At 36.8% G+C, this 18357-nt stretch overlaps 1 protein-coding gene across 1 annotated transcript; it reads right to left on the bottom strand.

Annotated features, from left to right (window-relative positions):
• Positions 1 to 13083: 13083 nt before the first annotated feature.
• Positions 13084 to 16969, bottom strand: LOC131035218 (putative kinase-like protein TMKL1). Its single transcript, XM_057966876.2, has 2 exons — positions 14684 to 16969; positions 13084 to 13870 (listed from the first exon to the last, which is right to left on the bottom strand). Exons 1-2 carry the CDS (start codon positions 16140 to 16142, stop codon positions 13221 to 13223), a joined length of 2109 nt encoding a protein of 702 aa, XP_057822859.2. The 5' UTR covers positions 16143 to 16969; the 3' UTR covers positions 13084 to 13220.
• Between the last annotated feature and the right edge of the window lie 1388 nt (positions 16970 to 18357).

Below are 18357 nucleotides of genomic sequence, written 5' to 3'. Positions count from 1 at the left end.
AAAAGTCTCAAATCCCTCAAATAAAAAAAAAAAGCAATGAACCATACCAGACAACAAGCTCTGATATCATGTGAGATTCTGCGAGAAGCGAGAATCGAGCCAAGATCTGATGTCGGTTGTAGATCACATGCAACTCCTCACACAACGGATGATTGAAGATCAAAATAGCTGAATGAAGATAATTTCAATATGAGAGAGAAATAGAGACAAAGAGGAGAATTTGGAGAAGACTTTCACCAAGCTATCACTTCAATAACTTGACTAGTGAAGGTGAGAGTATAGTGCTTATTATATAGAAAAATATAAGCATATACATCCAAGGGGTGCATTAACTCCTGTTCCCCATAAAAAATGGGAGGTTTTACCTTCTTGGTGAATGCCAAAACATGTGGCATAACTTCCTTACATGAAGACAAAAAAGGAGTTGAGAAAGTTGGCACATAAGGCCAAAAGAGGGTGTGAAACCCAACTACCCCATAACCCACTTAGGAAATGACAAAATAGTGGTTATGAGAGGTGGCACAACAAGCCAAAAAAGGTTGTGTAACTCAACTACCCATGTGAGGTGGAGAGTTACACATGTAGCTGAAGTATTTCGCCACGTGTCTTCATATAAACTACTCTTATTAACCTAAACAAGCTTAAATAATATATGTGTAGGATAAATAAATATCCCCTAACATAAGGAAAATAAAAAACATACACTAACAATGAGAGACACCGAGTGATCCCTCACGAAGTCGATTAATATCTTCTTTGCTTTGATTGCATTCTTCTTGAATTGCAGTTTCTCCTCATGATCTTCAGGTTCAGATAAATCCTTTTCCTCTATGAATTGAAGAAGATCATTTTCTTCAAGTGCAATGAGCACTCTAAACTTCCATGAGGTGAAGTTAGATGCGCCTTCAAGCCTATCTTCGACTTTAAGACCGTTCACCATTTTCGAGACTTAGAGGTACTGCTCGACGGAGATAATACTTAGAAGTTGTATAGAATCTGATCACGATCTTCTTTCACCATGACTTTGATACCATATTAGGTTTTATGATTAGATTAGATAGACAATAAATCAAATACAACTACACAAAGTTTATCCTGGGAAAACCTTCCTCTTGAAGGTGAAAAAACCCAGCAACAATATTTCTTATATCATTTATCAATTACAATATGTCTTTAAAATGAACTTGTATCACTCCTAGCATCAAACAATTTATTGAACACTTCTGTTCAATGTATACAATCTGCTGTAAGCATACAATTGCTATAGATGTTTATTAGACTGTAGGAGATGAATGTCGAACTACTGTAGATAAATACCACAAACTGCTGTAATGAATATCACGAGCTGCTGTAATGAATGATATGATCTACTTGATGATCACCACGAGATACCAAAGGAGATGTAATGCACTGATCTATATATCCTTTCTCAACATGATGAAGCAACACGACTTTTACCAAAAGTTAGCCTTAACCAACATGTCTTATTCATTAGACATCGGTTAGCATGACTCTTCATAATCACATCTTATGCCAAGGGTGATCAGTGTATTTGTTAATAAGTCCTTTTAATACAACTAGTGGAAATAATAATAAATCGGGCATATAAAATGTGTAAGGCCGATTTGACCCTTCACACTGTTGGAACTCAGAAAAATTTGAGTTAATTCTTGAGGCCCATTGCAAAGAAGGGTAAAATGAAGCCGACATTCTCCTCGCGTGCCTGAGAAGAGGGTTTTAAAAGGCCAGAGAAACCTCCAAGTAAATGTCGCTAGGCATAAACATTTATCCCACATTGGTTGTGGGAAGGAAATACTTTGTATTTAAATGCAAAGCCCCACACATATTAAGTGTCAAAACTTACGGGCTTTTGGAAAGAGATGGCTCGTGGCCCAGTGGACCCCGCGTGTGCGCGCATCTCAAGGCGTCTGAAATTTTGGAACAGGCTGGTGAGATGAGATTAAAAATCGAGCAGATCAGGAAGATGGGGAGGTGATTCGAGGAAGATCAATGGCTATCGCTAAACCACGATGGGAAGCTGCTCGTTAGAGTATCCATCACGACTAGGCGACAAGGCGGGCCCAGGTCCAGTAGAAGGTCAAGCCTAAAGTGACGTGGCGGTTAAGGTGGCGGGTCCAAGTGGCAAGACAGGCAGATCCGCGAGCGGGCCATAAGCTGACACGTGGCGGGCCCGACAGAAGGGGTGAGCGGCAAAGACCAATTTGAGATCTCGCGACTTAAACCCAGTCTCCAGCTCGTTAGCATAAAATAGTAACACCCAAAAGACTCGAGACCTCGTGAGCAAGCAGATCCGAAGTGATCCAACAGTGGTTGCTAGGTTGCGGTGAGAAACTAGTAGTTGGCATATCCCTCGTGACCTCGCGACAAAGAAGAGCTTCATTTCGGCGGTGAACCTAGGTGGTGCTGAGGCGACAGGACATGCGCCTCGAAATGAACCAGATGGTGCCACGTGTTGGGCCCATCAGAAGAAAGAGTGATAGAGGGAGCCGCTCAGGGGAAGTAAAGGCCAGGCAAGTCAGGGCAGATCGACGGTGATCTGAGGGAGATCAACGACTGTTGCCAAGTCGGAACGAAAAGATGCTCGGTGGCTAATAGTCGCGACTTGGCGACCAAGTGGTCGGGCCCGATAATGAAGGAGAGCAGTCCAGAGGAAATAAAAAGAACAAGCAAGACCAAGGTAGAAACAAAGAGCTTCATTCCGGCGGTGAACCTAGGCGGTGTTGAGGTGGCAGGATAAGGGCCCCAAAATCAACCAGATGGTGCCATGTGGCGGAGATGCATGGCAGAGATCTGCGTGGCAAAATTCAAAGATTTAAATACGATTTCAGACTCTGGTGGAAAGGTAGAAAATTAAACGACCGACCTGCAAAAAGATTAGTGGTTAAGGGATTTAATTTTTGCCCGATATATAAGTGTTATATATCGTTGGAAAGCTCTCGATCCGAGGAAGCTGATTATGCAGTTAAGTGTAACCCACAATAAGTATTTATGGGGTAGTTGCCTCAGGATCTCAGATTGGATTTTTCAATCAGAGAGATTGGATGTTCTATAGGCCAAGTTGTGCAAAATAGTTAATGTTGAAAGATAGGGTAGTTGCTATTGTCAGAGAATGAAATCTGATTTTGTCCTCCCTGCCTTCTTATTTGAGGGTCTTCTCATTTTGTAGGGGTTCTAGATTTTTGTGAGCAAGGCTACTGAATCTCGGTTTCCAATTATGGGCTTTTTGCCAAATTTGTAATACAATGTCCCTTTTCAAGTAATAAAATATCTTCTTGCTGTAGATGTTTTCTGTTGCAGGTCACATATATGTAAGGCATATATACATTTTATTAGATTGTCTCTAGGCCTTTTCTTATTTTACATGAATCCAGTCTTCAAGGGAGTTTGGGGTTTGTCCTCTCAAAGTGGGAGTGTAATGGCCGTTCTTAGGTACTTTTCAAGGAAGAGTTTAAATTCTATGAGCAATCATTTTGGATTCAGGATAAAGTCTGAATATGTATGATCCTCTGTTTGAGTTTAGAATGTATTAATGTCAGGCATTAATACAGGGATATCTTTCTTAATAGATTGGATTTGCAATATAGGTTTTCAATTTCAGTTTGATGTATGGCTCCATGCCCTTGGATACGACACTGGTCTTGCAGATTCTGGGGATTCTCAGAGATTTTAAAATATCAAGTATCCATTTGCTTTCATGTTTGTAGTTTTAGATGTTCCAGCTATCTCATGCTCCAATCTTGTTGAGATGTGAATGTAGATCTAGCCCATCTGCAGTAACCTCCTTGTTGTTGAGCCTTGTGAGATTTATCTGCTTTTGTTGATGCCATATGTCTATCATTGGTTGTATTTTATGCATCAAAGGGTGTCCCTCCTAGGTCTTGCAGAACCTGAAGTGTAGGAGGATCATTAGGATCCTATGTTATGTTGTCCAAGCCCTGAAGCATTTCATTGATTGAGATTGGCTATTTCATAGATAGTTTGCAGGTGAACTTGGGTGTCTCTTTTTGAGACCAACACACACATTTGAAAATTTGATCGGCCCTAAGAAGCCCAATCGACGTTAAACATCAACAAAATATGGTAAAGAAAAGTGAAAAATATATTTTGTACACACACCCACATCAAAGGATAAAGTACAAAATGATAAAACAAATAAAAGAGAAATGAAACTAAAAGGATAAAAGAGAAGGAAATAATAAAAATAAATAAAGATAAGAATAATCTAAACAAATAAGTGAAAAGAAAGGGATAATGAAACAAAAAGAATAATAAAAAACTATACTAAGAGCTAAAAGGAAAGAAATAAAAATGATTGGAAAAATAAAAATAAAAAACTAAAAAGAAAAGAATGAAGGGAGAAGTTGATTAAGATAGAAAAAACTAAAAAGATGAAGAGGATAATAAAATAAAAAAGGAAAGAAAAAATTGAAATATAAAAAACAATAAGCAAAAAAAAAAAGAAACAAGAAAATAACTAAAAGAAAAAACAACTAGAGATAAAATAAGAAAGAAGTGAATATATGAGAGAGAGATGGGTGATAAAAGGAAGAGGAAAACAAGGGGCTAAAAGGGGGAAGGAGACTAAGGAGGAGGGAAGTGAGGGGTTCTAAGGGTGGATACAAGAGGATGCCAAGAGGAGCTTAGGCTCCATCCTTTGATGCAATTAAGGTTGGAAGGATGGTTATAGATTTCAATGGCTTCCTTGAGCTTCCTTTTGAAAAAGTTATCTTCTTTGGAGAGGATTTGGGTATTATCTAAGCAAACATGGTGTTTGGTGGAGGTGGAATGCTCAACAAGGGCCAACTTGAGAACACAATCATGCTTAATGTTTGTAGCATGTTCTTTGATTCTAGTCTTGAAAGAGCAGCTAGTTCCACCTATGTATGGGATGCCACAAGAACAAATGACTTTGTAGACACCAGAATCAATAAAGTTGTCCCTAGGATCTTTAAGAGAAGGGATGCACTTTCTCAAGGTTGAAATAGGTTTGTAATGTGCTTTTTTATCAACCATTTATCTTCTAGATGTTCTAAATTCAAGATGCAAGCTACAATTATAATGAAAATATCTCAAAATAAGAAGTATGCTAACAAAACACATGCCAACATGTAACTTCCAACAATATAAGCCTATCATTAAACCATATATCATTTTACCACTTGCACTTATTCCAAGAAACCTTGGTGGAAAAAGGTTTACATAGTCAAATCAAGAAACATTCAAGCTAGTGTCTTTCCTTGTTCATTTTACTAAAACTAAAATTGTTTTCATGTAAAATATTTATAATGATTAGATTGATTCTTAAGAAGTATTGTGAAAGTTTTATATGTTCTTCATCCATACACAATATGAATAGGGTAGTATTTCTTTCTTTCTGAGATATATATTAAGAGGCACAACACAATATCATAGATCTACTAGATTTCCACGGTCCATGATACTTGATTGCAATTGGCTTCTGGATTCAACTGTGTTCACACTCTGTGAACCATCATCAGGATGAACAAGAACAGTTGAAGGAGAATTTTTTTGCTTCAATCGTTCTCTTTCATTCTGATGATTTTTCTCCTTCAACTGTTCTCTTTCAACTTGATGATGGTTCATAGAGTGTGACCCAAACCGTTGATGCAAAAATTATTACATAGTTGAATCCAAAATCCAATTGCAATCACAATATCATAGGTTTAAGAACAAGAAAACTCATTGTTACCCACTTGTTGATGACTTCAAAAATACAATTTGAATCAACTTGTCCTCCATAAGTGCAGATGATATTTTTTCTTTTATGAAATAGCATTTCCTCTCCTTCAGTTGATCATTGAACCAATCCCATGGTAAGATGTTCTTTTCTTTTGAGATATATTAGGAAGTACAACACAATTTCACAACTCATTATTGACCATTTGCTAATGACCTTGTTCTTCATAAGTTTAGAGGATGATTTTTCATTAGCGTCCTCTCCTTGAGTTGATTACTGAATGAGTTGCATGACTTGTTTAATAGGTAAGGTTGTTGCCTTAGGAATGATGGAAGTTTGAGATAAGCTCACTAAACCAGTCCCTTGCATCTTATTGTGATCGCATAATGTTTTTGCATGTCATTGTTATCTTTGCTGCAATTATAAGTATTTTATTGTATTTTTAACAAAAAAAATATCATCCAAATTTTAAATTATTTTTAAATTTATTTTTCATTACTTCAAATATTGTTACTTCTTAGGGATTTTTCAAATAGTAATTATAATAATTGTATCTTTTATTATAACATTCATCATTATATTTTCTAACATTCATTCTATAATTGATACCAGTTTATAATTTTTCTTTTTAACATTTTCTTTTCACATTAGTTTTTAGTTAGGGATCAATTTGTTTGTAGCTTATTTTTTGGGGCAAAAATAAAACTTTGTTCCAAGAGCTTTAACTACAAATACACCAAATAGGTTTCTAGATAGCTATGACCATACCAACCAACAAATGGGTAACCCATTGGGGATTCCTACAATACCATCCACCAAAATACTTCAAAAAGCAAAAGCACCAACTAAGAGTTACAATCCCTTACAAACTTAATTAAGTCCATTTGATCATCACAAATAAACTCAAGAATTTGTTGAGATTTATCTTGGCCTAAATCTCTTCAATGCACAACCTTCCAATTATACATAATTTCAAAAGACCATTTAGCTAAGCAATCAACTACCTTTTTCCATTCTTTGGGAATATATGTACAAAATAAATTTAATTCAATTTGTAGCTAAACTAAGAATCTACTTAGCCACCAAGCCAATTTTTAGGACTCTTGAATATTTATTTTCTTCAAAAGGGAGACCACAATCATGGAATCTATTTCACATATAACCTATCTCAATCCCTTTACACAAGTTCTCTTCAGAGTTGTAAGAGTGGCCCAAGTCTTCATTTGATTATAATATAAGTAGAGAAGAAAAAGTGAACTCAACCTTCACTATCATGACCAACTCCACCAATCTTCATAACGCCCAAATTACCTCAAGAGAAACCATCTATGTTAATTTAAAAAAAACCACAAGGGGAGGGGACTATTTGCTTGAATATTTACCTTCTAAGTGGCTTGATCTTTAGAGCTAGAACTAGCTTGTCAAGTATAGAAGAGGAACAACTCTCAGAGTTTTGCTAGGTGCAAATCAAGAGCTAAGAGAATCATTGATATTGAATTTAACCTCAGTAGTCTCTTTAAGTATATACCTGATCTTATGCCAAACTTGCATGATTATCATTTGAAGCTCTTGAAAAATTCATTGGCTTAGTTCTAACCAAATCTACCAAAGAATAAAAAGATCAACATCCCATGTAGCCTAAAGGAAGGATGTAGAAGTAGGGAGTTGACCCAAGCTATTCCAAAAATTAGATGAGTAGCATGAATAGTATATTTATTCATATCTTCCACCACAAAATCCAAATTTCCTTAGCAAAAATACATTGAAAGAAAAGGTGATTAATACACTCTTCATTCGTGTAAGAAAGAGCACAAATGGAAGGCCCATGGAATTCTTTGTTTGCGATGTTTTCTCAAGTGACACACTTGTTTTGACTTAGCAACAACATGAAAAAAATTACACTCAAGGAGACTCTCCATGCCCCTCTTTTTGATCTTTTAAAGAATGATAACCAAGAGTGGTCATATACACTCCTTTAGAATCACGACCCCATGCAAGAACATTTGAGTCCTTTGGGGAGCAACAAGGTTGATTCGTTATAATTAAAGCTAGAGTGTCTTGATCCTCAAAATAACCCCCTCTAGGCCAATTTTAGGGCTCCTTCCAATGTCAAACAATGGACATCCCAAAATAAATAATGCATTTCAAATTAACAACCTTTGACCACCCTACCTAAAAAAACTACGTAGGGATTGAAGTTGGGTAAAGGAAGAGAGGATAGGGGGATGGTTACCCTAGGAATCTTCCCAAAACAAAGCATTATTGCCCTTATTAACTATCTAGAGTAGTCTCCTAATCCCCCCCTTCATTTATGGGCTGATCCTCTTTTAGAGGAAGTGGGTGATGCCCTTAGAGATTTTTTGACGGTGGATGATGAATCCTCCTAGGTTCAATCTTTGGACTATGAAGGGATTCCCTTCCGATGTAGAAGATGTTTTAAAATAGGTCATGCGGCTGCACAATGTGGATTTGAGAAAAAGGCATTGACGACTACATGGTTGAGAAGAAATCTGAGCAACACGAGTTTTTCTGAGGTGGTTGCGATGTATTCACAGGGTCTTGGGGCATCCTCTCCGGATGTCACAAACGGTGGGTTGTTGAAGCTGTGCAAGATTATCATGTTGAAACCCCTAAAGAGAGAGAGAATGGGCCTTAGGCTGCAAGTTCTGGTGATAGCGTCCCGACTATCAAATTTGGTGGTTCTTCTGATATGCCTACAGGGAGGAATACTGATGTTATCTCTGAGACAGTGGCTGCAAGATTTCAATATGAGGATATTGGTTGTCTTTCGCCGGCTTGACATGTTAAGGCATCGCAAGTGGAAGAGGGCTGGATTTCTGTTAAGGGCAAGAAAGCTAAGTTCTCTAAGTCTTCTTTTGACATGACTCTTCGCTCACATAAGAGTAGCTCTAAATGTAAATCTTGATGATTTTTGGTTGGGCGCTGGTTTTAGGTTGGCTGTTGGTTGTTCTTCTTGCAACTTTGTTTTTGGTTGTGGGAGCCCATTTTTAAAACCCACGTTTTTGGGCTATGGGTGCCTTTTTTACCCATGGTTGTTTGGCACTTTCATATTCCTTTTGTTAGGACAACTTTCTGGTTGAGGGTTCCAGATCCATTCAAAATTTGTTTGTAAAGGGCTTCGGGTCCCTTCAAAACCTGTTTTTGCTTTAATAAAAAACTATCTAGAATAGCCCTTCCTTAGGAAAACCACCCTTTAATAGGATTCCAAATCATGGATCCTTTCTTGATCAATTCCATCTATGGAATGTCCTCATCAGCCACTGCTCCCAAATATTTAGAGTTAAGAATTCTAGCCTAGGTTTAATTTGGATTTTTACACCATCTCTTATATAATTTGATCACTAAGGCTCGACAATTAAGCTTTGACTACCTAAGACCAAACCCAACAAGCTTGTTAGGTCTATGAACCAAGTTCCATCTCATAAAACTCCATTTATAGCCTCCCAAATCTCCTGCCCATAAGATCTTTTAAAAAAAAAACATCAAACTCCTTTAGGAAACACTTGGGAGTAGATAAAATTATGGACCTATAAATTGGAAGAGCTTGGAAGATAGATCAACAAAGGATAATTGACAAAAGGTCCAACGGCTAACCCTCATATCGAATTTGTCCAATATATTATTCCATTGGTCTCTTTTAAGACTTCTAGCAAAAGGGGAATACTTAATCCATAGGAAGGACTCCAATTTGATGATGAAAAATATTTGTAATTCATTGTTGAATAAGCTCCAGTATATTAAAGAAGGTATTGGATTTATTTTCATTATATTGTTGACTAGAAGCAGATAAGTATATATCTAACATTTATTGAAATTAATTGTCTCCCTAATTTTTGGCATCCCCATCAATATCATATGACCCACAAATTAAAGATGGGATTAAGAGTCAAGATTTCGAGCTAAGAACACTAAATGAGACCACTCTTGTTATGTTGCTTCAACAATCAACATAATCTTTCCGCTGTTAAAATAAACAAATAGGGAGATACAAGATTTCCTTGTCCAAGTCCTTTGGAAGTTTAAAACAAGTTGAGGAATGCCATTGATTGACATAGAAAAGGATGTCAAAGTCACACAACTCATAACCTAATCAATCCACTTTGAGCAGAACCCAAAACTCAATAAGATATTTTGAAGGAATGTTCATCTTACTCCATTATAGGCTTTAGACATATCAAGTTGAATGAACATGACATTTGACATATAATGAATAGTTTTTGCTGCCACTACAATACCATCAAAGATTTATCGTCCTTTTACAAAATCCCCTTGCTTGGGAGAAATCAAGAGAACTAAACATTTCTTCAAGCGGCCTGTAATAAGCTTGGTGATTATCTTACAAATAATATTGCATAGAACACACTTGTCTCAATCTCCTCCATGGACATGGGGTCTAAGACAAATTTGTTCATGTTCTTTGAAACCAAATGAGAATGCAATTTAGGATGAAAGAGCTTTTGCATATCTTGTGGTCCATGTTCAATAACATTGAGGAAAAGTGCTCGATAGCTTCCATGGAAATATCTTGAAAGGAGGACACTTTTCACCCCAAGTCAAATGAGAGAACTTGTAACACTACTAATTCTACATTCTTTTATAGAATTGTGAAAAATGAAGTGTCCTTATCCCCTTCCTAAAGCCAATTAATCTGAGATTTTTGTTTCAAGATAATTTCCTTGTTTAAATCCCATTTAGAAAGTTCCTTAAAACATCTAGATTCTTCCTACAACTCTTTAGCCATGCCTTATACTTGATTTGAAAGATGATTCTCTCCAACTTGTCCTAAAATAAGCCTTAATTTGAAACTTGTTTCCAAAAGAAATCTATTCCACTCCTCAAGCTTAAATTTAACAAATTGAAGTCTCTTGAAAAAGGAATACATGGTTGTTCAGGCAAGCTTCCCTTCCATCTACCATCCCTCCATTAGCTTATGTAGATCAAAGTACTAAAGCCACATAAATTGTAACTTAAAGTGATTGAGAGTGACGATAAGATAATTTGATGGGCCAATGGTTAGAGCCCTTCCAACCCAAGATTTTTGAGTAACAAGATCAATTATTACCAACTCAATAGTCAAAAACAAGAAACTTGTCAATTCTTTCATAGATAGAATCATTTCTAGACCTATTATTCTATTGAAGATTCCATTTCTTGGCATCACATCCACCAAATTAAGAAAAGATATATTATCCCTAAGCAAGGCAAAAGATGGGAAAAGATGATCAAATCACTCAAGTTTCTCACACGGACTAGCTATTGCATTAAAGTCATTTGCTAAAATCCAAGGAAAAATAGAAGCTTAAGAACAAACATATCTAATATGAGACCAAAGGAGAACCTTACCTAGAAAATCAATAGGTGCATAAGCATTAGTAACTTGAATTAAAGCATGAAGTCACTACTAAAATTTAATTTCTGCTCTTGAAAGCAAGTGATCCACCAAGCATACCTTGGGAACCAATATAATGACATTGACCCCCTCTCCAACTCTTGTAAAAAAATGCTAAACATATCTTCTACTGAAATCTGTCTCCTAAATAAAAGTAATATCTTGTCTATGAACACAAATGAGGTCTTGAGCATACTTTTGTCGAGGGATGCTGCTCAAACTTGGAGCATTCCAAGAGATCACAATCATTTTAGGGGGTTAAAAAAGCGTGTCTAATGCCTTAATGACACCATATTCAACCATCGATTCCCTTATCAATTTCATCTTTTCTTGGTCTTTTTCTCTCCCAACATTTGGTACCTTGTCATTACGCCCTTGATGTTCTTTTGTTTAAGTCCGAACAAAGAAGGTCCCTTATTTTTACCATCTTTTGCTCCAAGCTCTTCTAAAGGATTCAGCATGGTATTAGCTTCATTTGATTGAATTTGAATCTCTATCATAGGGACGTAATCTACCCCTAATGTAAGTAATCTTGAATCCTCCTGCTGCCTACCATTTACCTCAATATGACTAGAAATGCGAACAACCCCTTTCCTTCAGTATCACTTGCATCTCTAAAGAAGTATTTGTATCAGAAGGATTGAAAATAGAACCTGAGCCCAAAAAATGCATATCCTGGCCAATGAGGTTATTACTGTGCTCCACTGTGTCTAAATCGTCAAAGTTCTCAAATATATCATATCTGTTACTAGAAAACCCTTTAAGAGCTTCCGTATGCTGTCGATTCATAGATTTCCCCTTAATATGAGATTTCACCGGAGATTTGTTTGTAGCTTAATTAAGTCCGAACAGTTCGACATATATTGTTCTAAAAAGCATGGTATAAAGATATCTTCTTGATGTTTCTGGGAAGCTTCCAATGCTTGAGGAGAATTGATGTTGAGTCATCCTCCATCTAGAACAAGGCATTTGAAGAAACCTTTGACCATTAGTAGATGAGATCACAAGTTTGCTTTCCATTTAACAAGTTCCCCATTTTATTGATGGCTGTGTTTTATTAATTCAAGTGATACCCTTGTGTTTATGTTTTTGCAAAAAATGATGCCAAGAAGTTGGTGTTCACATTTAAAAAGAAAAAAATTAAGTTGATGGATTCTGTTTTGGACCACTGGGAATGCCTTGGATGTTTGAGGGATGCCTGGACATCCTAAGTGCTGTTCCATGGACAGTAGGGTGTCCCCAGACATACATCCCAAAGGTAGTAGTCCCCAGGAATGGTCCGTTAGAGCCCAAGAACATCACAAATTCTGAGTAGTTTGAAACCATTCCACAGCTTATAGCCCAATCCATAAAATGAAATACATCATCCCATTTGGAGGTCTCCTCAGTTACTGAAAAAGGGGAAAAAAATGCACAGAATTTCGTACATGGCTCCATTGGAAGCTTATACATTCTATTAATTAACAAAATTTCTAATCGTTGATCAGACTCACTGTTAAACAGCATATATACAATGAAGACAAGCCAGAAAAATATATATGCTCATAAAAATATATGGAATACAAGACAAGCGGAAAAATACATATGCTATTACAATTGAGGATAGAACTTTAAAGGAGCTTCTAAAAGCTAGTTCATCCTATACAAAAAGGCTGTTTTGTTTTCATAATGGAATGGCTTGCAAGCCAATTTTGTTGTGATTCTAATCCCAATGTTTAGAATGATTTGGTTACTTCTTACTTATGCAAAAAAAAAGTATGAAGGTTGAATTTCCTTACAGCTATTAGCATAATTCACGAGTATGAGAATCTATAAAAGCAGTGTGATAAATTGATGTTTCTCTTGGAGATTCCAGGAGTACAAAATATTTGAGAAATGCAGATAAAGACACAATTTGAGAAGATCAAGAAATACGCTTCTGCAGGAAGTAAAATATAATTAGATACATTCATAGTAAAATAAGAAATGAGATAATTTAATATATTCAAGTGTATAGTAAGTTGAAACACAGTAGGGATTGACATTATATCCAGAACCTATAGAGACAGAGACTTGAGAGGAACGAAAAATTCATCTTTCATCTGTGCTGGATCACAACAGGAATTCTCTACTACTTTTATCATCTGAATTGTATTGTGGTGAAGGGGTGTAAAGTGGTGATTGTGATTTGGGTCGAATCTCCTCAAGTTGGCGGACTACCTCCTTTACATGTGGTCTAACAGATGGAGAAGGAGCACAACAACCCATTGCAAGCTGCAGCACTTGAAGAAGACCTTCATCTGCTGGACTTCTCATTCCTCGCAAAAGCTCAAGATCAAAAAGTTCTGAAATCCTTTCTTCAAGCACTGCAGTTTTTACAATGGTTGGCAAATCAATGAAACGACCTGATGAATCTGTTCTTCCCGATCTTCTTCCTGTGAGAATTTCAAGTAAAACAATACCAAAACTGTATATATCAGTTTTTGCATTGGCCTTTTTCATCTTCACAAGTTCAGGTGCCTTGTACCCCTGGGATGCTGCAGCGTCTAACATCTCAAGATTCGCTGTTGTATTCATCAGCTTGTGAAGGCCATAATCAGAAAGATGAGCAACGTAGTTGTCATCCACAAGTATGTTTTTAGACTTTATATTCCCGTGTATAATAGATGTAGGGAGACCAGTATGAAGGTAAGCTAGACCTCTGGCAGCTCCCAGAGCAATTTTGTGCCGCCTAGCCCATCCTGGAGCTTGCCTATTTGTACCTGCAATATGAACACGAAGTAAATTGAAATTAAATTGAATGAGAACCAATGTATATGTTGCCTTGAAGTAGGCTTACACTGGATTGAATCTAAGTACATGCAATTTGTGGAATGGATGGTGTTCAGTGGGTACAAGGCAAAAAAAACACATGCATAAATCCACTTGAAAACCACCAGAAATGGGAAACGGTATGAAAGGAAATTGTCTGAGAAGCCTCTATTATGCCAAATTTGCATCCAGTCTCATCCCTATTTTGCTGGCTCTGGGAAATTGAATCTTGATGGGCTCTCCACTATGAAGCACTCATCTGAAACATCTAACTCTGACCCCATAATCTAACTCGTGAATTTCAAATGTTGTTATTTTTCCTCGTGATGAACACTAGGCTATATCTAGCAAACCCATTATTACTTGGGTTTGGCTGGAGGATGTTATGTGGTTGTAGAGCTTGCATGCCAGATGTGAAACATAACTCAGTTGTGGAGGCAGACAACATGAAAATGCGAATGCAGATGATTGAGGATAGAGCTACTAACTGTTATTGGAACTTGGGCTAAAAAACAAACATTAAGACCAAAGCATGTTCCTAGCTCCTGACGTGTAAGATATTTGCCACCAAACTTCACCACATCTATGGGTCAGATTTACTCGTACAAATACTCAGTAAACCTAAATCGTTGATACGGTGCAGTTTGATAGCCAGCTATTCTACTCCTATCTGAAACATGGAAAATTTATTGATTTGTATACTACCGGATAATGTGATCGAAAATAAGACAAGGCAAGAGAGGCAAAAGGGTAGCAGAACTCACTGTGCAGAAGCTCCGATAGACTTCCTCTTGGAAGATAATCATAGGCCAGCAGTTTCTCCCCTCTTGTTCCTGAATAGAATGCCCGGAGAGAAACAAGGTGCCCGTGCCTGATCTTACCCAACTCCTCAATGGCGGGCATAAATTCCCCTCTAGATCTGAGGCACCCATCTCTGAGAAGTCGAAGTGCTATCATAGAACCGTTTCTCAGCCTGGCTTTGTAGACTGTACCATAACTGGATTTGCCCATTACTTCTCCTGTTGCATTCAGGACATCATCCACTGTCAAGTGTTCACCTCCTTGGAAATGTATCAGTTTCCCACCTTCATTTTCCATGTCCTCTTCCTTCTCCTTGGGAGGGGCAGAAGAAGAAGAAGAAGTCCTATCAACGCCACCGTCTCTGTTAGACTTATGATAGCACCCGATAACTAGAGAAGCCACAATCACTACAACAGCAATTGATCCAATAATGATTCCAGCAATAACTCCAGTACTGGGTTTGGCATGGCCTCTGGTCAGATTGAGTTGGTTTACTGTAATATTGGCAGAAGCAGCTGGGGCCAAATTACAGGGGTTTAAAAGGGGCTGTCCGCACAGGCTTGCACTATTTTCTACAAATGAGATTTTATCAAATTTCTGCCTAAAACTAGGAATACGCCCACTCAGATTGTTATGCGCAAGATTGAGAGTTGTAAGATTTGGAAGGTTTGCCAGCTCATTTGGTATAGACCCAGATAAAGAGTTCCCGCTCAAATCAAGAATTTGGAGAGAGCTACAAGTTGCGAGGAAGCTAGGAATTACCCCAGATAGACTATTGTTATTCAGCTCCAGTCTCTTGAAAAAAGGGAAGCTTCCATTGGCCATCGGAGGCTCATGAATGTTCTCTGATAGCCCGTTGAATCCCAGTACCAGCTCCACCAAATTGTCAGAAAGGTTCCAGATGGTTGCAGGGATGCTGCCACTGAGTTCATTGCTCTTAAGTTGCAGGCTGCTCAAATTAGGCACATTACCCAGCTCTGGAGGAATCTCTCCTTGAAGGCTGTTGTTGTTCAGATTCAGCCACTTCAAATTTGTCAAAGACCCCAATTCCTTTGGCACCATGCCCTTCAAGCCAGCCCCTTGCAAGTAAATTCCACGAATCGAAACCTTGGGGTTATAGGCCAAAGATAGACTCCGCCTTACTTTAATAAGAGAACAATTAATAGGAGTGCCGTCGTACAGCCATGAAACCCCCTTCCATCTGCATACCGGCCTAGAAACGTTCCATGATAACAGCATGGTATTACTCAATGTCCCAGACAATGTTGATTGCACCTTGAGAAGTGTAGAAACTTCAGGATTAATCACTAACCCATCAATGCAACAAACCAGGACTAAAATAATAGAGAGCCTGAGATTCATTAGAGAGAACAACTGCAACTTTTTGTCCACAGATCTCAAAACTTTCCCCATATAATCCATTCTATACTTTTAAAATTAATTTCTCAAGCTTAGAATCATCTGTTTATAGGGCCTCTCAGCAACTCAGTGGAGCTTCTATAAAGAAACCCACTTGAACTTCCAATACAATGTATTCCCATATCAGATCCTGGGTTTTTTGAACTTTTGTGGTTCAATATAAATACCCACCTGGGCTTCCTCCTGGGTAATCATTTTCCAAGCCGGAGCAGTAAACTTTCCTATCAAACCAACAATTTCAAACTATTTTTCCCCATAAAATGCAGACCTTTAAAATTTCATAAAGCACACTTCCAAAGTTCACCTTTTCTTTTTAGGCCTCCTCTGATAGTTTTGGGCTTGTAATCAGTAACAAGAACGCCAGGTATGTCCTTTTTCTGAGACTGTTGTTATCCTTGTCTCCAAATTTTTGAAGAATTTTACAATGCACAGGCGACCACTGTCATGATTATTCCCACCATCTACATCATTGAATTCATGCCATTATTACTAGCAGCACTATCTTCCATAACATGCATGAGCTTCTGCAATGATTTTGCCCACCACCCACATTCTCACCTAGCTTTTGTCAAGGCACAGTCAGGGCTTCATTACAAGTACAAAATGCTTTTTTTATTTCAATCGCCGTAACTGGAGGAGGGAAATGACTAAAATATACATACCAGAAGGCCACTTTAATTAAAGCGTGGAGTAGTGTCAACAAACATGATTATGTATGCATGCATATTGAGTAGATTTAGGACTGTGTCTGTGGAGGACGAATGCGTTTGAAATTTTGACACACAGTACACTGCAACAGAATTTGAATAGAAGCCACAAGCATATTGTTCTTCTCTTTGTTGACCATTCAAGATTTGGATTATATTTTCTTAAACAAATAGTTGTTAAATTATTTGGGAAATCAGATCTCTTTCTTTACAGATAGAGAAAAGTGTATCCATTGTCCAATCTTTCATCCCAATTAAATATTTAAAAAACAATTTTTTGGTTGAATTGTTGATATAAGAAAATTTTCAAATGAAGGGAGAGAATCATTAAAGTAGTTGAGCATCCTAATTTTATATTTCTCAAAATCATATGTGATTATTTTAAATCACTTCTAATTTTTAACAATAGCTTAATTGAGAATGCCCCTTATTATAGTTAAGGTTTTAGGTCCACATTATCAAAAAATATGATTGCCACATCAATATACTTATTATTGAGGTGTCCCAAAAGATCCGGGTGATTAAAATTGCAATATTTGTATATTAACGGTGATTAAAATTGCAATATTTGTATATTAAGTTATGTATTAAGTTATGTTTTATTGCCTTGTCCATATGATACCACATAATTTGTTGTTTTTTAGATCTAAGAAATACATTTCATTGGATTACAAGTATTCATGATCAACAATTACAACTTTAAAATCACATTTTTTATATCTAAGGGAGAAGATCATTATAGTAGTTGAGCATCCTAATTTTATATTTCTTAAAATCATATATGATGATTATAAATCACTCCCAATTTTTTACAATGGCTTAATTGACAACCCCTTCTTATAACTAAGGTTTAAGGTCAACATAATCAAATATGATGCCACACAAATATGCTTATTGTTGAGGTGTTTAAAAGGACTGTCCAAAAAGGGTAGACCAATGATTGTGCATTAAGTTATAATAATTGTATAATAAATTATGTTTTAATAGAGTATCAATGTGGCATCACAAAATTTGTTACTTTTTAGATCTAAGAAATACATTTCATTTGATTAAAAGTACTTACGCTCAACACTTTAACTTTAAAATCTCAATTACTAGTATTATAGTACTAAAATATTGGATAACTAGTATAAAATATTTTGATTTAGTTTTCAAGACATGATCATTGTGCCCGTGGCTTTCTATTATTAATTTTTAAAAATTTCAAGATCTACAATCCTTATTTGTGATTCCTATGTGTTGTACATGTGATTTTCTATTATTAATTTTCAAAATTTCAACATCTACAATCTTTATTTGTGATTCCTATCTGTCAACATAGGCACCCAAAAATTTAAAGTAGGATTAACTTCACAAAGTAGTCTATTGATTGCAATGTGTGTTGAACCTAGTTTACATTAGACATAATTTACGTCACATATGCTTGCATTAAATGTAGTCAACATGAGACAAAATGACTGACTCATTGATATATATTCCCACCAATTATTTATTTTAATTGCCACTATTAT

The sequence above is a fragment of the Cryptomeria japonica genome, chromosome 5 (assembly GCF_030272615.1).
Source record: "Cryptomeria japonica chromosome 5, Sugi_1.0, whole genome shotgun sequence".
Classification (NCBI taxonomy): domain Eukaryota; kingdom Viridiplantae; phylum Streptophyta; class Pinopsida; order Cupressales; family Cupressaceae; genus Cryptomeria; species Cryptomeria japonica.
This window is presented reverse-complemented; position numbering and strand designations above follow the sequence as displayed.

Excerpts from the sequence above, each read along its gene's own strand:
- LOC131035218 (XM_057966876.2), bottom strand. The coding sequence starts at position 16,142 with ATGGATTATATGGGGAAAGTTTTGAGATCTGTGGACAAAAAGTTGCAG. Across the intron at positions 13,871-14,683 it reads TCTATCGGAGCTTCTGCACA|GTACAAATAGGCAAGCTCCA; the intron begins GTGAGTTCTGCT and ends TTCATATTGCAG.